Consider the following 21648-nt stretch of genomic DNA (forward strand, 5'->3'; position numbering starts at 1 on the left):
TTTGAGGATTACAAGCCACTTAAAGCCCCTCAGTTTGGGTCTGTCTGATGCTTTCTCATAGTTGCTACTGATACTTTGCATTAATATTGTTTCTTCAGGCCATCGAGGGTGGCATAATGATGGAAATGCAGTGTCCTTGTTAAGTGCATGGACTTAAGTCACAATACCTGGGTTCAAAATCTGGCTGTACCGGACTGTGAGCTTGGTTTGTGACTCAGTTTTCTCATGTATCAAATGGAGAAACGTTAATACCTATTTCATAGGGGTTTGGGGATTATTAAAAGAGTGAATAGATGTAAAGTCACTGGAACAGTGCTGGCACAAAGTGCGTGCTATAGAGGTTAGTTTGTATGTGGAATTGGGATTTCACTGGCTTTCCTGGTAGGAAATATGTCCTTGCGAATCGACGCCGAGACCTAAGAAACAGTAGGCATTTTAGCTTTGAACACCCTTTGCCCTTCCCACCCAGAGCCAGGGTCAAAGACCTGCCACCCGCAGCTTGCTCTTTGTCCCTGCTCCCAAGTCCCTGAGATGGACTCGCTTGGTCCACACAGCAGCATTTCTTCATAATAGGTCCACGTACTAGGAACTGAGGCTGCGTTTCCTTGCCCATCAGTTACTGGGGAAAATGTGTCAAATTAAAAAAAGAATGTTGTGAAATAATTAAGCCCCCCTCTTTCCCGACTATGCCCATAACTCAGGCTTTCAAGCTTCATTAGTGCATCTAGCATTTTAGCCACGGACACATTCACTGAATAACCATAGTGATAACCTCAGCCCCTAACCTTTCCATGTGCTTCTTGTTGAAGGGGCCAAACCACTCAGACCCTCACAATACTTACTTTATTGGCCAATCCTGGGCAGACTCCACAGTGACGCCGCTCCTTCCAAGGCTGGATGGGGGCAGGGAAGGAAGCCTGAACAAACTAATTCCAAGAAGGCAGAAAGAATCTGAGACACATCTATGAAAATCTGGTAAATGACAACTAGTCATTAAAAATGATCAAAGCGATAACAAAACCCCCTCAGTATAAAAATAACCATGCTTTCACCTGAATAGCAAATGACATTTTACAAAACAATTATGGTCTTTTACCTCATCTGATCACCCCTCACCCCCAAGGCACTATTTTACAGGTGAGGAGAAAGACAACTGCGAGGGAAATGGCTCTAAGTGGCAAAGCTGAAACTAACTTGGGTCACACCTCCAAGTACAGCACATTTCCCACTTAATAAGAAAAGAGGAAGTGCTCTAAATGTAGGTCAGACTAACAGGATTAAAAGACTGCAAAAATACAGACTGAACTGGAAAAATGTAATGCAACCAGCTACAGTAGACTTGTATCTTAGGCGTCAAGAAGGACAGGAGTTTTTTCAAGAAAAGGAACTTTCACAAAGCCTTGGATGCAAGCTGAGGAACAAAGTAAGGATGGAAGTGGGAGGGGGCAGAGGGGAGGGGAAGAGGGCTGCAGGGGGGACGGAGAGAAAGGTGTACACACCAGCCCCCCTCCCCGACCAAATCTCAAGCTAAATGCCAGTTGAACACATATACAAATGGTCAGTCTTTTCTGAGTTGTACAGGCAGAGAGGAAATCAGAAACTTATTTCACATCACCAGATTGCTTCCATATTACTTTCATGTCAAACTGAGACCTTTCCAAAAAAGAGGCTAAAATAGCAATCATATCATACCAAAGTTTATTGATTACATCAAACAAAAATCTCTGTAATGAAAAAGGCAAGTTGCATTCATAAAAGATGGCATTCACATTCATTATAGAAAGCAACAACGTAGATGTAAAAAACTGCTGAAGTGAAAAATGTCATTTGCAGTCCCGTTTTGCAAGCTGAAAAATGATTTTGTCAACACTTGCATAAAACCTGCATTTATATACTGCATGTTATTAAAAAATTCCATCACTAAATTACTATGAATTTTGCAAATTTAGACTTACATTTTATACTGTTGCTGGTGTAAATGTGGTAGATATGGAATTTATGTTTTCAGTTTAGTAGGTAACATCCTCAAACAATGGACAACAGTTATGAAAATTACAAGAACATTCTGTCATTCAAAATTATTCAGATGATGGATATATAATCCTATTATTACATTTTCCCACTTTTTCTGTCACAAAATAAGGTGGTTAGATTGTAGTGCTAGGAATACTGGATGGCTTACTTCAAGTTATTCCATCTGCTAACCCCATGCTAACCATTTTTTTCAGCTCATTAATTAATATCTTTCAAAAAGTTGTCAAGTCCCTCTCAAGGATCTGGGCCATGATATTACACATCATTGCCATTGTGAATTTGAGCTGCAGTACCATGTGTAGCTAAGATACAACTCTAAATCCTCCTACTCTTTCTTCCAGGCTGCAAGGAATTTTACACGCCACCAGTCATACTTGCGCTGCCCTGGGTATTCTGATTATGTCAAATTTCCAATGGTCTGCATGAAACACGCCTCTTGAGTTAACAGTGGGCTCTCATTTGTATTCACAGTCCCTATAATTCTTACGTAAAACAACAATAACAATACGGCAACAACCACAAAAACAAGAACAACAACAACAAAACATCAAAAGCTTTCCTGGGGTCTGGTTTTTTAGCTCTTTGGAATAGGTAAAGAATACATCGACTTGATTTTCAGCAGACTACCTCAAATACGGGCGACTAGAACACAGCACACTTAGGAAGGTGTGGTGACACCTAACAAAATACTCAAAAATAATACTGATAGATGAGAACAAATGAAATAATGAAAAAGCGTCAGTAATGATGGAATGGTTTCTGATAACTGAAATTATGTCCTTCCTAGAATTTAAGAAAAATTACACCTAAACACTAACACAAAAGATGGATGGAGTAATCAAATGTGCCATATGGACTCTATAAATACATTGGTAATTAATTGAATCTAATACTTTCCCAAATCAAGGTATGATATAAATGCTAATAATCGTACAGGCATGCCAGAAAGACAACCAAAGATGGAAAGTGGTATAAAAACATCTTTTACAAGACCATTTTGATCTAGTAGTCAAATGTAGTCATTTATATATATAAAAAAAAAAGTGTGTTCATTTTAACATTTAATAAAGACATGTCACATTTATTGTTATGTTTTAAGTGAATGCCTTAGGAGGCTAAAACCTCTCTCTAGTCTGTAAGTCGAGGGCTTTACTGAGGTGAATCACATGGTTTAAGAGTTGGACCACATCCCTAGCCAAGTTGGCTAAGAGAGACATTCATGTTCAGAGTCGCACTCTGCAGGCTGAACCCCTCCTCCTTCCCAAACTGGCCAGTTTAAAAAAAAAAAAAAAAAAAAGTGCTGCATATCTGTACAGATACAACCTCCTTCAAATAAAAACCATTAACAGTTTGAAATAAGCTATTCTTCCTTTTTCTCCACAAAAAAATTTAAAATTGATGTTCAGAATGACCTTTATTTTTGGGTAACTATTGTTTTCCCCACCTTGCCTCAGATCCCAGTAAAACTAATATTGGAAAAATCTGTTCTATCTTAACTATTTTGAGGGGCTACTAAGGGATTGTAAATGCTTTATTTTCATATCTAGTACCTTTATACCCATTAAGTGTAGCTGAGAAGAACAGAAATAAAATAAATAACTTCCTTTGATTTTTACAAAAATACCCAAGGTTAACATTCTTTCCACCTAAGTGTTCAAGGTATTTTTTGGCAGGGATATTCTACCAAGACAAAATTAGCACGTGGGTGAACAGAAAGGATTAACTCTTTTATCTGATATATTGATTTAGTCCTCTTACATTTTCAAGTATTCCTTTCATATGTTTGGAAAAAAAATAATTTAAGATTATCATTCAGCAGGAACAAGAAATGTGATCCAAACAGCCTATTTCTTCTGCCAGGCAAAACAAGGTAATATTAGCAAAATCTATTCATTCCCATTGCATGGCTTCTACTTTATACTATTGTATTTAAATCCATTCACAGAATTCATGGGTTAAAAGAGCACCCATTTGGTAGTTTTTATTCTATCTAAAGCCAGAAATTCTAAATATTCTTGCTTCAAACTTTCATATAATTCATAACTTAGAGCTTTGGCCATTAACAGCTACTTACAATAACTGTAAATGCTTAAGAGAGTCATTTGGTATTTTAATGGACATTTATTCTGAACCTTAGACATAAGATAGTGGTTTAGTTTGTTGCATATCGAGTATCCTGAGATGATAACTTTTTGTAGTTGCTTCTTCATGCTTTCTTTTTTTAGCTGTAACCACTGTCAATATGCTTGTAGGACAATAACATAGGCAGTTCAAGATTCGGATTCTGAAAGATTTAAAATATACAGAGTTAAAAGGTTTATTTTAATAATAATGTGAAACCATCTGTTTAGCATTTTCAAAAATAAATCAAGTAAGTAGTAAATTTTGCTATGAGAGTAAAGCAATCATCTTAACAAAGTTGCCAAGTTTTATTCACATGCAGGGGAAAAAAAAAAGAGTGACGCACTAACCAGTTTTTAATCCTTTCTTCATCTATCAGCTGAATAGATTCAGACTTGCTGTTTGCTTTTGGATTACTCCAGGGTTCTCCTAATAATTGTTACCACTAGAACAGCAGAGGCTTAGCTCCCTAAGATCCCTTCTTCTAGCCTGTGAAGCTCCAATGAAAACAGGGACATTTTATCTAACTTTCTATCTCGAGCACCCAGCCCAGCGTCTGGCACACAGCAGATGCTCAGGACATGCTGAATGAATGAATTGATTACTCTTTTTTGGATGTGTCAATTATGACAAAGTCTGAAGATACATTCAGTTTTGAAAAATTCTTATGAAAGTACTTTTCCTTTACTTAAAGAAATGCTTCCCCCCGTAACATTGAAGTTAATTTTCTTCTTGGTAGATCACGTATCTATGAGTCAATGGACTCTTCTGCTTTTCTTATTCATCATCTTTTTAGAAAAGAAACCACACTAATCTCCCTAAGAAAGCTGTAGATTCTTCTTTGGCTTCTGAACATTATCAAATGCTATGACGAGGATGGGGCATGATAGGTCAATTGATCACTGAGTGTAAATCTTAAGAAGTAGAAGTCCTTTATCAGGGGAGTGAGCCTAACCTTGATTCTCTATGCAAAAATCCAACCTTTTAAACCTGAGTAGTGGAGGGCCTTCAGGGGTGTGCTATTTTATTCCCATTTGGGCGCACCTTCTTTGCCATGCTTTGACTAGAAGTCTTCTAGAATACCTTCCATTGCTTTTGATGTTCCATATTCTCATATTAGTTCATCAGGTAGCAGAGTCAAGGTGACTCTAACCACAATGAGGTTGCCATTCACATGGAGAACTTATAAAAGGAGTAGGCAGTTCCCTTATCAACCAAGGGATAAACTCAGTGGCTAAACTAATTGCCAAATAATTTCCTTGGAGGAGAAATAATGTCAGATGAAAATATATTCCTGGAAGAAATAACTACATTAAAAAACAAACAATTGTCTTCTGAAAAACTCCTTCAGTTCTGTTAGGCATCATTGGAATTAAGGCCCTGGAGAGACCAAAAGCAGCAGCAATGCCTGCTCCCTAGCCTAGTCTCCCGAACCACAGACCAAGCTCAAGGAAAGCAATCCAGGGGGATCCAAAGTAACTGGAAACAGCATAGCTAAAATGCACCACACAGCTTAGGACAAGGCTATCTGGGACAAAATGGTCAAAGACTTTGAAGGCTACGGGGAAGCAGATTCATTACTGAGGTGAGCACATAAGCAGGTGAGTCACTCAAAATGGGTAAAAGGATGTAGACTGAGACAAAATGAGTTGGCTTCCAAAATAACACTGCAGATGCAGACTGTGATGAACTGTATGAGATAGAAGAACCAACAATCTATTAGCTCAATCTTTATTTATTTCTGGAGAGTGGGGAAGTTGATAGCTGACAAAAAAAGGGGGGGGGCCCTATGAGGTAAACTCAGTTGTTAGCATCAAAGTGAACTGCCCCACAATTTCATTCATGATGATCATTAATTTTTATGTATGCATGAAAGACTGCCCTGCCCTAAGCCGTATAGAGTTGTTTCCAAGCTGACAAGCTTGTAAACCTCATTCATGAATTACTCTAAATTCTCATGGATGGATAAAAGACTTCTAGAGGTCTGGGGTGACAGAGGCCCCTGCAGTGGGGAACACAGAATACACAGAGAGGAGTCATTCTGAGTTCAGGGATTCTTCCCATAGCATATCAATTCCTTCCAAATTTTTTTTTTTGGGTAAATGAATCAATATGTTATAAAATAAATACTCACTTTTGGAAAAATTAATTATGAAGCATTCTGTATAATAAGGCTAGCATCCCCCTGAATGGCTAGGAAAGATTTTACCTCTGAAGTTGAAACATTTAGCTTGAATAAAACTTGACATTTAAAAAAGTGATTAGAGTAGATTGGTACTTTAACACATACTTGGGCATCAGACATTACAAGGACATTAAGTATATACCTGCAAACACAGACACAGCACATGGAGGTACAAACACACTGAATTATTTTCACATAATTCCCAAAAGAACATGCAATGCTAAACTGACTTGCTATTATACAGATGCAATTTTGGAATATTTATTTTCAATTTTCCAAATGATCTTTTAAAATGAAAATTATATTTCCTCAATCAGTATTAATGAGCATTTTCACATGATGCCGTGACAACATGCCCTTTACAAATTAAATATACTGTATTACCCTTCAGCTGTGGAAAATGCCTAAAATGTTATTTGGGGGCTCAGCAAATTTGAAATATCTATTTCCCCATATTCCAAGTAATGCATCTTTATATTTTTGCAAAGGATAGTATAAAGTTCACCACACCAACAGCAGAGAAAATTTGGAGAGTGATATTTTCATTTTTTCTTTATAATGCTGTTAATCCGTTTCTTTAAAGCCAGCCCACTTGTTTAACACTAGGTACCTGTTACAATATATTAGATTCGTCTGAGAATGTTCGTAAAAGAAGAGGTCTGACTGAAGGTCTGGTGGATAATGAGTCAGATGCCTTTTTACAGCTCAGATTTCTCTGTAATAGTGAGGTAAAGATACTTAAAGCGTTAGAAGGTTGGTTAACCTACCTGGTGATAAAAATGTAGAAGAAAAAAATCATTTCCTATAGACTACTCTTGGCCCAAAGTACAAATGATGACACTAGATCAAACGCATAACATTTAAATGAATACATTTAAAGACCTAAGAAAGTCTCCAATTCGAGTAGAATTGTTCTCATGGTGGAAGTATACAGACAGTAGCAGTATGTGGCAAACTTGTGTTTTTGAAATGACACTGGTAAGTTATGTGATAGATGAGTCAGTATGGTTTGATTAGTAAACCTTACCATCCTTTTGGTGAACACCTCTGAGAGTTGTGAGGGTGCTGAGTGTATCAAACAAAGAGAAACTTGTGCAAAACATTCCTGTCTTAGTGAATAGACTAGCTAACACGCTGTGGCTTCTGCTGCATACCGGGAATCAATGGGACCACAGACCTACAGTCCAAGTTTTTGAAAATCACTTCCGCTCCAGTCTGACAATTTGAGAAGGTGAACAAATGATGAAAGGAAAATGACAAAATACTCTTTAAGTATCAATAAGATATAAAGATGAGTCATGAGAATTTTTCATTAAGAATCAGAAAATGGTGTCAAGCAAATGAGAACGCAAGCAAGTTGGTACATTAAGAAAGGAAATCACCTTATTCACTCCAAGAGAAACTGTGATTGCTGGAAGTTTGAGAAAGCATGAAGATAGTAGATGTTCCTGAGGAAGGGAGGCGTTTCGTTACCTTGTTCACAATTGCACAAAAGGTGGAAAATTGCAGTAGAAAAAAGAGAAATGCAGAAACCAAAAAAAAAAAAAAAAAAAAAAAAAAAGTAAATATTTTCTGAAATGTAAGACATTTAAAAAGAAACCTTGAGAATTCGAAGTCGAAATGACGTTAGTTTTGAAGACATTACTTTCTGAAGTAAAAGTAGAGTTAGAGTTAAGAATAGTCTATTATATGTGCAAACTGCTATTTCTCTGTATATCAATTAAAAATTTTTTTGTTAATGGGAAAATTGACTATTTTGAATAAAATAACTTAAAAATATGCTTCTTATTTGAAATAAGGCTCATCTCTAATCACTAATCACTAAACTTACATCGTTCAAAATCCGCTGGTCAGAGAGCTATGTTCAGGGTCCATCAGCAATCTATCTTGAAGCAACTATCTCCCCTATCCAGGTGCACAGATGTAATCTGAAGGGACTGACTGCCCTCAGGCAGCTGCAGGTTAAAAACCTAATCAAAACTAACATAATGAGGAAACATTCGGTGAAACCACACTTCAGTACCGTTTACCTCTGGACCGATGCTTAATTTCCTTTATTCTAACATAATTTGATCAGTTTCCCCCCTTTTTCCGGTAGAGACTTTAAAAAGGTTGGCTAAGGAGCCATGAATTTTTCCTTTAAAACACTTAACAGAAAGTAAAAATTGGTAACTTAAGGTTTAATCAGAAAATCTAAGAGGTTACTTTTTTCCTTTCTTATTCTATGACTGAAGTTATAAGCTAATTTACAGACTCGGTTTTGGTATTGCTCAAGCAAAACAGAAGGTGACTATGGAGATGAGCTTAACGATTCTGCTAATGAGGAGTACCCATATTATCTACTTAGTGCCTAATGAAAATAAACCTAAAAAAGAAACCAGCTAAAGTAAAGCATGCATCTAGCGGAGTCTAATAAACAATTATCCTTCTAAAGGCAAATACTTTGACGTTTTCTCCTGTTCGTATTTTACCTTACAGAAAGCTGGTAACATGTTGGTAATATGCAAATTACTAATTGATAAAGCTAGAGCAATAAATACTTAGTTTTGGAGAAAAAATTTTTTAATTGTTCTGTCTTCTGTTTTGTGGGCAAAAACCTTGCAACAAGATTAACATGATACCAAATCCCCCACCCTGTGTTTACTATACAAGCCCATCTATTTAAGACTGTAACTGAAGCACATTTTGGCGTGCTCAAAACCTTGTATCCAACCATCAGAGATGAAAGTATTTCTATGAAGCAGAAATTTCAGGGGTTAATAGGATACTTTATAAAGGGAAACAAAAAAATATGAAAGTATAGAAGGCAGTAGAGAGCATGGAAAGAGTAAAGCAATAAAAAATTGATATAGCTAGCAACTGGTGGAGGGGGTGAAAAGGATGGGGGATAATGAACTAAAACAGTATGAAATTTCCACATTCCTTTGCAATCATCTAGAGAGCTTTGACATTGGCTCAGTTAGCAGTCTGTCAAAGAGGCCAATGCATAAAGGTCCATCTCAACAGCCATGATGTTAGGATTCAACTTTATTTTTGTCTAATACAGATCTTTAGAACCCATGGTTGTATAGGACACTGTCAGGATTGAAATAGTAATCATTCTTTGTCACCACTGTTATTGTAAGGATAAATTGTATTCTCCAAAATTCTCAAAGTGCTTTCTCTGGGAATTTTGCTCAGACAGCTGACATTCTTTTCCTGTCTTCCACTCTGAAGGCGCTCCCTATGTTAATGGAATGTTTCCTCTTGTTTGTGCAGACATCACAGGCAAGCCATGGCCAAGTTCCTGGGTCCATTCCCACTAGATTACAGTGTTCCCATGGCTAGTAGGCGAAGTCAAGCCTCCTTTTGATTGTGGTGGTTTACATGGGAAAACTTTACATAAAGATATGTGGAAAATTCCTCCACTGGAACTGGGAACTGGTATTGACTAGTTGACTAGAAGGTCCAGGTGTATTTCATTAAGAGACAGCCCAAGAAATGTACTTAGAGGGACACAGCTTTTTGAAATACCAAAAATCCTAAACTTTACATTTCCTTTGAAGTGTCATCTGCTGTTCCATTGTTTCACACTCAGTGACAGTTTCATCACACACTGTCAGCAGCGTGGCAGTGCAGCTTTATAAGCTAAAGAAACACCCTATGATCTGTAATGATGAGATTTTAGCTCAAAAGTTAACTACATTGCTGAAAATAAGGGTGTGAGAATATATTCATCCCTGAGTAAAGCCACTGACGGAACCTAGATTCGAAGATAGCAGAAGTCCTTATAACACTAGTATCATGACAGAAGTCAGCTGTGGTGGAGGCCACCCTAGCAGCCTTTTTACTGGAGGCTTCAGGAGGCAGTGACTTGGACCTTGAAATAGCTCAGCTGTGTTACAGTAAAACCATATTATTGAGTCTACTATTCTGCTGTATACCTACTTATGAAGTGTTCCGAGTAAATCCCCTTTATAAGTCAACTAGAGTGAGAGCTCCCTGTGAATTGGAGCCACATTGCTTCATCCCTGAATTATCAACACCTAGGATAGTAGCTAACTTAAGAGTGGACCCTCGGGCAATGTGCGTTGAATTGAATAGAATTCAACAGAAGGGTGCTTCTATAATTGTTAAATGTAAATAGCTTAGCTTCTCTCTCAAATGCCATGGAGACATTTTCACTACCCACTGCCGAATTCCCTTCTCAAAGCAGCTGCCAAGACCCACAGGAGGACAGCACAAGCAGTCTACTTGTCAGAGGCATTTCTGGCTCTCTGTACAAAGGATCCTGGTGCTTAGTGGCTGAAGTCAGGGGGATCTACCTCTAGGTAGGGACAAACACTTGACCCCGTTAGGGAGCCTGTCAGGTATGAAGCTGATCCAGTTTGAAAAAATCTTTTGGCTCTTTAACATGAGGTCGGTGTCTTAGGCAAAGGATACTGAATAAAGGAAGTCACCCAGAATGCCACACCGTTGGTCATTACGATAGCCTTTGTCCTTTATCGTAGAATGGCCTCTGCCTCTTTGATACGGCCCAATAGAGCCTTATGTAAATAGATGTAACTTATCAGAGTAGCCGTGGCTGCCATGTTTCAGCTGGCCTTTATGCATTCATATGCACTACTTTGCTCTTGCATTTTCTTGCAAGGGGGGAAAAAAAAAGAAAAAGAGGCAGTGCTGCTGAGTGCCCACAATGTTTTGTCTCATCTGCAACTCTCAAAATCCCAGAGAGTCTGAAAAACCATTTAGCTTTTCAGACTTTGGATGTAAAGAGAGATGTTCATCAGTAGGTGGTTCAACACATGTTCACTGGTTCCATGAGGATAGGAATAAATGAATGAATGATTGAATGAATGAAGGTGATTATGGAAATTCTCCTGGTTGTTCTAGCATATCAGCATGCCAAGCTATAGCACAGACACTAGAATTTCTCCTATCACAGACATAACCCACGGTGAACAAATTTCATGCTGAACCTTGGCGACATTCTATGCTGCTAAGTGAATAGGGCTGCAGTCCCATAACCCCATGCTTTCAACAGAATCTCCTGTCTGCATGGAAAGAAAATATTCTAAGCCTTTATCTGTGACTACTTTGTTGCATCCTTCCATTTAATGGCCATTTAATTTATATAAAAGTCACCTCCCGCCAGTGTCTAATTTTTTTTAAAGGGCCTAAGGAAGAGGATAAGATGATATATTTGAAGGTTTTGATTTCTAATATTTTTGTATCATCTTTAGAGCATGAAGCTGGGTGTGAGCCATTATTTAGCATGGGCTCCATTATCCCAAATAAGAAAAATATTGAGGAGCACCTTAAAGTGTACTCCCAAATAAGGAGAGGGGAAGAGTACCTCAAAGGCCCTTCCCAGACAAATCCTCTATTTCTTACTATGACATTTTTTACTTGGCTTCATGCAAATTGCCACTTGAGCCCTTCTGGGAGGAACTTGTTTTACCCCTGTTCAACTGGTGTTAAGGTTTAATCAGACAAGCAAATGCCACTTTCCCATTCTAATACCAGGCTGGAGGGTTATGGGGCACAGATGGGGAGGGTCTACTGGAGGGATTATCGAGAGACTAAGGCGGTTTTAGCTTGGTTAACGTTCTTGTGTCTAGTTCCACCCACAAGGCATGTAGAAGCAGGGAGTCAGGGCCAGTCCTGACTACCTAACTACACACTGATTGGCCTTGTACACCAAGAATCAATGTGGCTTATGTCACTGACAATCTAGTGCTTTCGACTGGGGCTGATACTGACTTGTATCATGAAGCTCCTCTTTTATACATCTAATCAATGAAGATCTTCCCACTATAATCATTTTAGTTTCCTATGTCTCCATGATGCCAACCACTGGATTCTATCAGTTCAACAGGAAAAAAAACAAAACAAAAACCCAAGCCCAAGACAAACCAGTTTTGTGACTAAACTTGTTGGCAAATTTGATCAAATGGATCAGGCAGACAGAGCTTAGACTATTTCCTGAAAATATTGCCTTGGAGGAGCTATAAGATCTAGGTGTCAGTATGATAGAAACAGGGTTTTGTTTGGCAAAATGAGCTATTGGCAGAAGTATGAACATATTTAATTAACTTGTTGGTCAAAATTTGCCAGTTTTATTTTCCAGGCTCATCTACCCCTGTTAGTTTAAAGGCTTTTTAAGAAAGGTTCAAAAGATATCAGACAATGCAGGGCCAAGCAATTAGGCTGACAGAAGGTAATAACTTTTCATTCTCGTGAAAAATTCACAATTTATAAGCAGCAAAAATAAAAACACACTCATAAAACAATCCTGAATTTTTATAAGTGTGTTTGGGAGGGAAGGATGTACAAACCACATCCAGGGAATTCTCTTTGGTTCAAATATACTGCTAGACAGACAGGGCTAGAAGCAACACAGAGATTAAGCAGCACTATAATTAAAGGAAAGGGAAAAGTTTGAAAGAGACAAATTGGGATTATCAACTGAAAAAAAAATCTGCAAACAACCCACAGGGAAATTTCTAAGGTTAAGGCTGGAATGTTGGTGTGGAAATTCCCAGTGTGAAAATTCTAGGCTAAAAAAAAAAATCATTTTTTTCCATTTAAAATTCCATATGGAGCATATGAGATACTCCATATGGATTGCTAAAGGTCACATAGAACACTATTAAGGAATCTACTTACCACCTGCATTGGATAACGAAGTTTTTTACTATACTTTTTATGCAGAAGAGGAAATTAAGTGATGAACCTGCAAGGAGGGGTTTAACATGCTGTAACTAATGCAATTCTCTAAATACAGTTTTTAGTTCATGGCAGATATTGACGCCCCTTCCAAAAATCAGGTTATAATAAATAAACTTAGTCCTTACCCTGGCACTTCTTCTTCTTACATTCTTTAATACTATCAGGAGAATCTCAGGGAAAAGGCTGATAAATATTAGAAGAAAGATGGCCAACCAGGTGGATACAGAAGACAGCATTTGAGCAAATACGAAATACATTCTCTGTTGTTTGAGAAAAGGCCTAGAGTGGAAAGAAAATACATAATGGAAAAACAAATCAGTTCTCGTTATATGAAAGAGAAGTGTAACTGAAATTGTCTTTTATATTTAAAAGGAATCCTTGTTATGCACATTAATAAAAATAATTTTCTTTAGAATGACCCAAAAGTAGTAAACAGATTTCATTTACTCAATGTTTGGAAAAGAAAAGGAATGATACTCAAAGGGGAAAAAAGATAATAAAATGCATTTGACTTGAAAACAACTAAGCAATCAGCTTTAAAGCTGCCAACTGGAGAATATTTATTTGTATTAGAAAATGCTGAAGCTTCAGAGATATTCAAAAGAAGTGATGATTAATTTTTATGCTAACAAACATTTTACTTCCTCGCCTGTTTTATTAATATAAGAATGGATTTGTGCTTTACATTCAGAAATGTAAGCCATTTTTATAACCCCGCCTCAAAAAACCCATATGTAAATACAAAAAGGACCGTAGAGTTTTTCTCTCTCAGGTGGGAGGAATCTACCACTCTCATCCACAAATATACACCAAGTACCAGTGTGTGCCGAATCAGCTGACAGAATACTGCTAATCAAACATGAAGCCTTGGCGCCCAGAAATTCAGGATGCTGCCGCCTCACTCTGCGGGGGCTCAGTCACCCACTGAACTGTTAGGCAGCCGTTTGGAAGTGCAGCCAGTTCCCCTTTCCTGCCTCAGCTGAACCGCAGAGAGCCTCAGCAGGCTGGGTGACTGTTGCCTGAAGCTGAGGGGGAGGAAGTGCAAAGTGGCTGCTCAAGGCCAGGGTAGACATCAGACTGTCCTTGGATTAAAAGCCTTAGGTAGATAAGTGCTTGGTCCCATTTGGTACATCACAAATAGTGCTCACTGAAGACAAACTGGTTTCTCCTGGAAAACCTAGGAGTGCGGGTACAGCTCAGTGGTAGAGCTGCATGCTTAGCATGCACGAGGTCCTGGGTTCAATCTCCAGTACCTCTGTTAAAAAAAATATGTAAATAAACAACCTAATTACCCCCCACAAAAAACAAAAGAAAAATACAAAAACTGGTGTTTGTGCACTCTTATGTAACACGATGAAAATCAAGCCTGTGGTTGTGCATATGTGAGGAAGACTGTGAGCAGAACAGTGAGGTGGAGAAACTTATGAGGTCTGGGCTAAACATGTTTTTTAGGGGAGACCATAAAGAAAAGATTTCTGCTGAGTTCTATTCTTACTCTAATTCTGAAGCGCCCCCTGAACAATTTTCTAGGCAATTAACTGAGCCATAAGGGTCCAGCAGACAAGTGACAGCTAGTCACAGTGTATTCCTACAATACTCTGTGATTACTAGCTCTCGATTTTTCTTTTTGACTTAATGGCATCTATGGAGTTTTGCAGGGGACCAGTAAAAACCAGAAGATATTATTCCTGTATTGGGTTTGGGGCTTAGAATTCATCATTCTCACTGCCCATCGCCAAAGGGGCGTGTCACATTGCCTCAGGGTTGAACATGTCCAGAGATATTAGCTGCAAGCAGCATTCAGCCGAAGTTTTGCACAGTTTCTAGACACAGTGTGTTGGCTGCTTTATAATATATATTTTATATTCATGTAGTAGCTCAACTCAGACAGGTCTACTTAAGGACAGCACTATGGGCAACAAAATAAAACAGATTAATATTTAATTTTTAGTAAGCATTTCTTAATGAATAGAAACAAGTATGACAATATCGTACTCATTTAAAGGATTTATTTTAATTGATAAAGAATAGCCTTGAAAGAGCGAGAAACTTGTTTTGTTTGCTAGAAACATTTTATTCTTGTGGAAATTTTGCATAATTAGTTCAGATGCTGATTACACAGATTCCTAGACAGAATTATGGTACTGTGGGCAGACCTACAACTGGATGTTGCATTTGGTTAATCAACTTTGATTCATTTCTATATTATTAAAGAAAACAGAGACTTCCTTCAGATTCATTGCTTCAGTAATTACTTATATAGGTGTCAAATAAATGCTGTAATTATACTTTTTGGAGCTGCTACTTCTGTAAGTGATTAGGTTTTTCATATTTTTATTTCTTAAGGCTTTTCTTTTAAAAAGCTTTTCAAAACAGTACGAGTTTCTTCTAATTAAGTCTCAAGGGACATAAACACGGTCCTCACATCTCTGTGATAACATGGAATGCTTTGTAAGATTCTGCTCAAACCAATGAAAATATATAGTCCTGGAGTCTCACTCTATGGCTTAATCTAAACTCTGCTGCCTACTGTTGGCATCCTTGTCAGAGGAAATCACGGATTAATGAAAACAACTGTGATATGTGAAAACAAAATATAGACCTCTGGGAGTAAGGAGAGTAGTTGAAAATCTAACTTATTCTCATTCCATATAACTCTGACTCTGATCGTCTTGAGGCAGGGACACAGGCTATTCATCTCTGTACCCCTCAGAGAGCTTCACACAAAATGGATCTGAATAAACATCTATTGAACCAAGATGAACTGAATGAACTAAAAGTCCAGGCTGTTGAGTCTACCTTTACCTACCCCCAAACAATGGGATAGTGATTTCAAGATATAACCGTCTGAGGATTAAGTGACATATTCTATATCTCGAGCATGTCTGTAGTGATGAGAATGAGAGTAATATAACATACAGAGAACAGGGTCCAAATGGATAATAATGTACCTATTGGCCACTATATCCTACGGAAACTTCACAGGATGAGTATTCCCACTGGAAATAACATGGGAGGTCATTCTAGAAATTATAGTTTCATTTTACAGAGAGATGTTTACACCACTTCAAGTTGAAAGATTTGCACAGGGACTACCAGAAGCAAGGTCTTTGAAGTAGCTCATGCAGTCTACATGCTTGCATTTGAAATCTTACCTGAAATTAGCAGCATTCCTGGCTAGAAGTAACTTCCAGTCTATTAATATTGAAGATTTGCCATCTTATATAATCAAAACTTTAAAAGTATAATGAATGTTTGCATATCCAACGTACATATAGTTATTTACAGATTACTCACACATACAAGGCTGCTTACCATATAATTCCTCCCCAGAAGAATGAGAAAAATACATAAAAGGCTAAAGAACCCCAGATCACAAAGTGGTTTATCCACGTCCAGAACCGAGTATCCAAGGCGAGCTGAAAAGATACAACGCAAGAGATTTCACGATGGGTACAAACTGCACCAGGCCGAACCCTGCGCTATTTGATAACTTGTACACAATATGATACCTGTGGGAGGATCGAGCCTGAATCAGGCAACTAGAAGAGAACAGAACTAGAAGAACAGAACCCGGAGTTTTCAAAGAGCTCTGCCCTAACTCACTGAGCCTCTAGAGTACAGGCACGGAGGTGTGGGCAACATGCACATGGCTGCAAAGGCCTCAGGACTGAAGGCAGGGCAAGGAGTAAGGCAATGGGAGTGTCCAGGAGGCTGGAGCCCCAAGTCCTCACGTGGTGGCGACCAGGGAGCTGATGGCAAAAGGAGAAGGCCAAGCTGGTGGAGGCAGCTACACTGAAAAGCAGGAGAGGGACAGAGCAGCTGGGAAGAGAAGACAAACTACACAACGGAGTTGTGGGACCGCAGACCCAACAGGTGGGGGTTACTAAACGCAAAGGCAACCAACTCCACACACCTGGCAGCATGGAGTCATGGGATTACATAATGTGCCTTTTAACTGCAAAACTTGTATCTATTCCATTAAATTAGTAACATTTTCAAGTTGCTTTAGATTTTAATCCCTTCACGTTTCTTCCAGGGCTGATGGTTTCTTCACATTGTGGCACCTGGCATTTTCCAGTGCAAACTAAAACCTGAAAGTATGGTCTGCTCTGCTTGCTTAAAATTTCCGGGCCACACAGACTAATATCCAGGGCATTTACATTTTGAAGAGGAGGGGGCGTCTCAGTTTTGTTACTGGCTGTGGCAGCCTGCTCCTCAGCTCTCTGCTAACAGTTGCTCATGCATAAGCAGGGTATCGGTAACACTGTCAATGTCGCCTGCAATTCCCACCTCCGGGCTGCTGGCGAAAACGCCACAATAACACCCATGTAAAGGGGAGGGAGAGAGTGGCTTCTGAAGACATGTGAAAGAGGCTGCCGTAAGGCCCACTTTAACTGTGACGGGCGCTTGGGGGCCCTACTGCCAGACACAAGGCCAGGGGTAAAACGGGGTGGGGAGGATTCCATTTCAAATCATGGTCCTGGGAAACAGTGGTAAATAGTAACAACTAGCACCTACCGCACTGAGCACATTCTGTGTGCCAGACACCATCCCAACTGCTTTAAATGTATTCACTAACTGACTTCTCACAGAACATCCTGAGAGATAGGTGGCACTTTCAGCTCCATTTTATAATGGAGGTGCTGAGAAATGAAGTTACTTGCCCAAGGATGCCCAGCTAGTAAGTGGCTAAACTGAGATGAACCGTAACACTTTCTTTTGTAGTCCTAAAATACTAACGAAATAGATGACAAATAATGCAAACACATTAGTTCTATTCAGTATGAGAAATGAACCGGGTATAAAACCTCAGAGGGGAAACGATTCGAGGTCCTTTGTCAGTTATACTTCTGAATTCTAGTTCTGACCACTGGGCATACTGGAACTTATTTAAAGGTACTCATTCTTGGACCCCACATGAGGTGTTTATCACTGGAATGATCAAAATAATTAGATTACACCTTCAACTGTAAGGGAGTCCCAACTCACGAGCCTCAAGGGTAGTATTCAGCCCAGAGCATTATTACATGGCTGCATGTTAATGCCAGTGCTTTTGCCAAAACTGCCCTCCATGTATGTTACCTGCTATATATTCTTAGGCATCTCATCATTAATATGGGTAAATTTCAGTGATGAATACAGTATTATAAAATTTCTTCACTACTAAGCTCTTTGGCATACATATCTTGCTCATGGACACCTATATTCAACTTAAGTACCTAAATTCGTTTAAGGACTGGCATTCTTAAACAGATATATAACTTGAAAAAATATTCAAGTACTTAACATGGAAACACACATACACACTCATAGCCCATTTATGTACCACTTATAACATCTCAAAAATAGCTGGAATGGAATAGATTAGATTTTCAACATAAGTATGGTGAAAAATGTTTTTCAAAAAATAAAAATAAAGAGGATAGAAAATATACTGGAAAAAATAGATCACAAATAGTATACAAATAAATGTCCAAATCTCTAATATCACACATAATTTTAGTAACAATTCAGACTTGAATAACAACTCGCAACGAAAATGAAGATTAGAAGACAAAAAGGACATATTAATATAAGACCAGAAGTATTACAAAATGGCGTTAAATATACTTGAATAAATAAAAATCTAACCTTCAGAGTTACAGTGAATACTAAGACTGTAAAAACAATGGTTCCAAAAGTCCAGTTTCCATATACCTGAAAAACATTCAACAATTACATGTACCAGGAATACATGAGCCTGCTTAAAATAATAAAAAGCCAAGTTTAATCTTGTATGTAACTACCAAAGATTTTTGTATGAATTATTTAGGGAAATATTTGGTCATAAGATCAGGTCAAGATGCCGGGTTTTACTGTGATGCTAAATTTTCTTGGACAGGTACACTGCATAGGCGGTTGGTAGGGTTTATTTTCACAATTCCATGCATCATAAAACAGGGAATGCACTGGTGTGACACAGGCAGAAAAAAAACCTTTTCTACTAATAGTAATGTTCATCAAAACAACTCATTTGGATGACATGTCTCTAAAGAGTTTGATACTGGCTTTTCCTATAATACAGAATGAATGGTCTCAAATACAGACTAATTTGCAGACAAATGAACTCAAATTTTTATAGAATATACAGTGACAGGGTAAATAGACTTATTGTAGTGATCATTCAGTACATAAAAATATTGAATTATGTTATACACCTGAAACTAATGTTATATGTCAATTATACCTTAATAAAAAATAAATAGAATAAAATAAATAGAATAAAATAGACTCCCGTTTTTTGGCTATAAATATTAGCACTGTCCGCATGTGCACATCAAAGAAAAGCAGATACCATGTATAAATCCAAACGATGGCAATGAATGGCACATATGCTTACCAAATGCTGTCAAGATCTGAATGCGTAACATTAAAACAGAAAATGAAATGTAAAAGGTTTTTAAAAAAAAAAAAATTAAGGTTAATAGAAGCAAAAAAAAGGACTTGATAAATCATACATGGTGTTTATGTTTAATTGCTGATAGTAGTTCTTATACTAATTGTAATTTTACCAAACATACATAATAAAATCCCTATTAATTTGGACTTCACGAACTCAACATGGGTGATGAGTTGCACATAGGCTGGGGTGAGACTCCTCATGCACCACCTGAAGAGTTTGCTGAGCAAATGAACCATGTCAACAGGGTTGCAGGAGAGAACCTGCTTACTTTGCAGCAAACTCTTTTTAAGCAATAGTCAACTCTATGTAATTTATGTGCCAGATAAATATAAGATAAAAAGTGGAAGTCACAGAATCAGTCATAAAGCTGAAGAGATCTGAGAAACCATAACATGTAATCTCTTCTTCTTACTGCTGGGCAAAGTTGACTTGGAAAACGGAAGTGGCCTGAGGACACACAGAGAGATTCAGTAGGGCACTCTCCTTGGCAAGTGCTCCACGTGCGTACTCTAACTCTAAAGTGATGAATAATTTTAATGGATGCATACGAAACTAATGTCTGTTTGTCCAGATTCAAGAGGTTTTGTCCGTAGTACCTAATTTCAAAGTATCACTCAAATTCACTGAGCCTATCACTTTGGTAACAGATGTTGACTGTCTAGCTTCTAGATACAGTCATTGTACTCAGTAAAATCTTTTTGAACCTTAGCTTTGCTTCACATTGTGATTATAAAGAATGAATGACCATAAAAGAGGAAGCCCAGAAATAGCAAAGAACACAGAGAAAGCAGCATGCAAGGTGGTGGGCCGGACTTTCCACTGTGTGGCTGCGGGAAAAGCCCGCCCCATCAGCAATTCTCTCCTCGAACACAGCCAGGGCAAAATCACCCTGATGCAGGCGCTGAACTATGTATTGCTTGCTGGGAAAGCAATGGCATGATCAGTGTCGTCTTTCTGGAAAGCACTGTGCTCCCATGTGCAAGGGAAGGCGGAAGAGAAGGGAATTCCCCCTCTTTAATTACTGGGCAAGTACTGCAAAGATATGGTGGCTCCCCGCTTCGGTTCTACGCATGGAAGGCCACTATGAGTAAGAACTGAGTGGGGCCAGATTTTGCTTTTTAAAACAGGAAAAGCCTTGCTCACATTAAAGTGTAGGGGTCCAAGGTCTGAAGTCCCAAGAACTCTCTCCATCTAGTACAACTTATAGCCAAGTTAAGCTTCCAGAGGTTTGCATATAAGCTTGCTAGTTAGACATGCACGCAGGAAGTGATATCTTACTTTAATGTTTCTGTTGTTCTAAGTAAGTTCTGAGAACTAAATAGCACACTTTTAGAAAAACAGTTTGCAAAATGATTACAGCTAGAATATGTGTATGACAGATCCAGGGCCTCTGGAAAAAAGCTAAGCCATGCTTGTAATACCAAAAGATGTAGTAGTTTTTTTTTTTTTACCTTTGCATTTTCTTCCAGGGATGAAGTCTGAAAAAGAAAGTAAGTCCCAAAGAAGAATACTGTTCCTTCAAACGCAGCCAGAAATGTCCAATATAAGAAGGGTCCCAACTGCAGCATGGCATTGCCAGAAATCTTCCTGTTGAGAAATGGGGAAAAAAATGCAGATTAATGAATTTCTGAAGGCTGTTTATTTAAAGATACAGTGAAATGCCAAAGGTGCGCATGGGGTTTGACCCTGTTATAATGAAGGGAACCTCACCTGAGGGGCTGGAAGGCTTTTGGCAAAAGGCCAGACTGAGCTGCAGGTTTGTCTTTGTGCAGTCGGCTCCTGTCGGAGGCACTGGAGTAAACTGTCAAAGTGCTTCTAAGTTAAAATTCTGGCCACTGACAATAATAATGTCTCAGTAATAATTAGCTCTCATTTACTAAGTACTTATTGTATGCTAATAAAACTGGATTAAGTTTTATTTTGTCCACATAAAAACCACATGAGATAGGTAATCACTCCCATTTACAAATAATGAGCCTCAAAAAGGTACATCATAATCGTTCCCAAACTTTGATGCACAATGGAGTCACCTGGGGATCTTTAAAAACATTGCTGCCTGGCTCCTATCCTCATTCTGATTTAACTGGCATGTGGTGTTACTTGGGCACTAGGATAATTGTAAAGCTCCCCAGGTAATACTAAAATGTGCAGT

General features: G+C 38.3%; 1 protein-coding gene across 11 annotated transcripts in view; it reads right to left on the bottom strand.

Moving 5' to 3' along the window:
* Positions 1-1677: 1677 nt before the first annotated feature.
* Positions 1678-21648, bottom strand: part of ATP11C (ATPase phospholipid transporting 11C) — a 152519-nt gene continuing 132548 nt past the window's right edge. For 5 of the 11 annotated variants that reach the window (XM_032474505.1, XM_032474504.1, XM_032474503.1 and 2 more), the window contains 6 exons: positions 20948-21083; positions 18686-18751; positions 16367-16470; positions 13177-13330; positions 6951-7055; positions 1678-4318 (listed from right to left, as the gene is read on the bottom strand). In XM_032474505.1, coding sequence (XP_032330396.1) covers positions 6954-7055; positions 13177-13330; positions 16367-16470; positions 18686-18751; positions 20948-21083 — 562 coding nt within the window. In that variant the 3' untranslated portion in view covers positions 1678-4318; positions 6951-6953. Of the gene's footprint in view, positions 4319-6950; positions 7056-7722; positions 7814-12988; positions 13056-13176; positions 13331-16366; positions 16471-18685; positions 18752-20947; positions 21084-21648 lie in introns of those variants that run through there. The other 6 variants (XM_032474497.1, XM_032474501.1, XM_032474498.1 and 3 more) reach the window with 6 other exon arrangements.

This window comes from Camelus ferus, chromosome X (assembly GCF_009834535.1).
Source record: "Camelus ferus isolate YT-003-E chromosome X, BCGSAC_Cfer_1.0, whole genome shotgun sequence".
NCBI lineage: Eukaryota > Metazoa > Chordata > Mammalia > Artiodactyla > Camelidae > Camelus > Camelus ferus.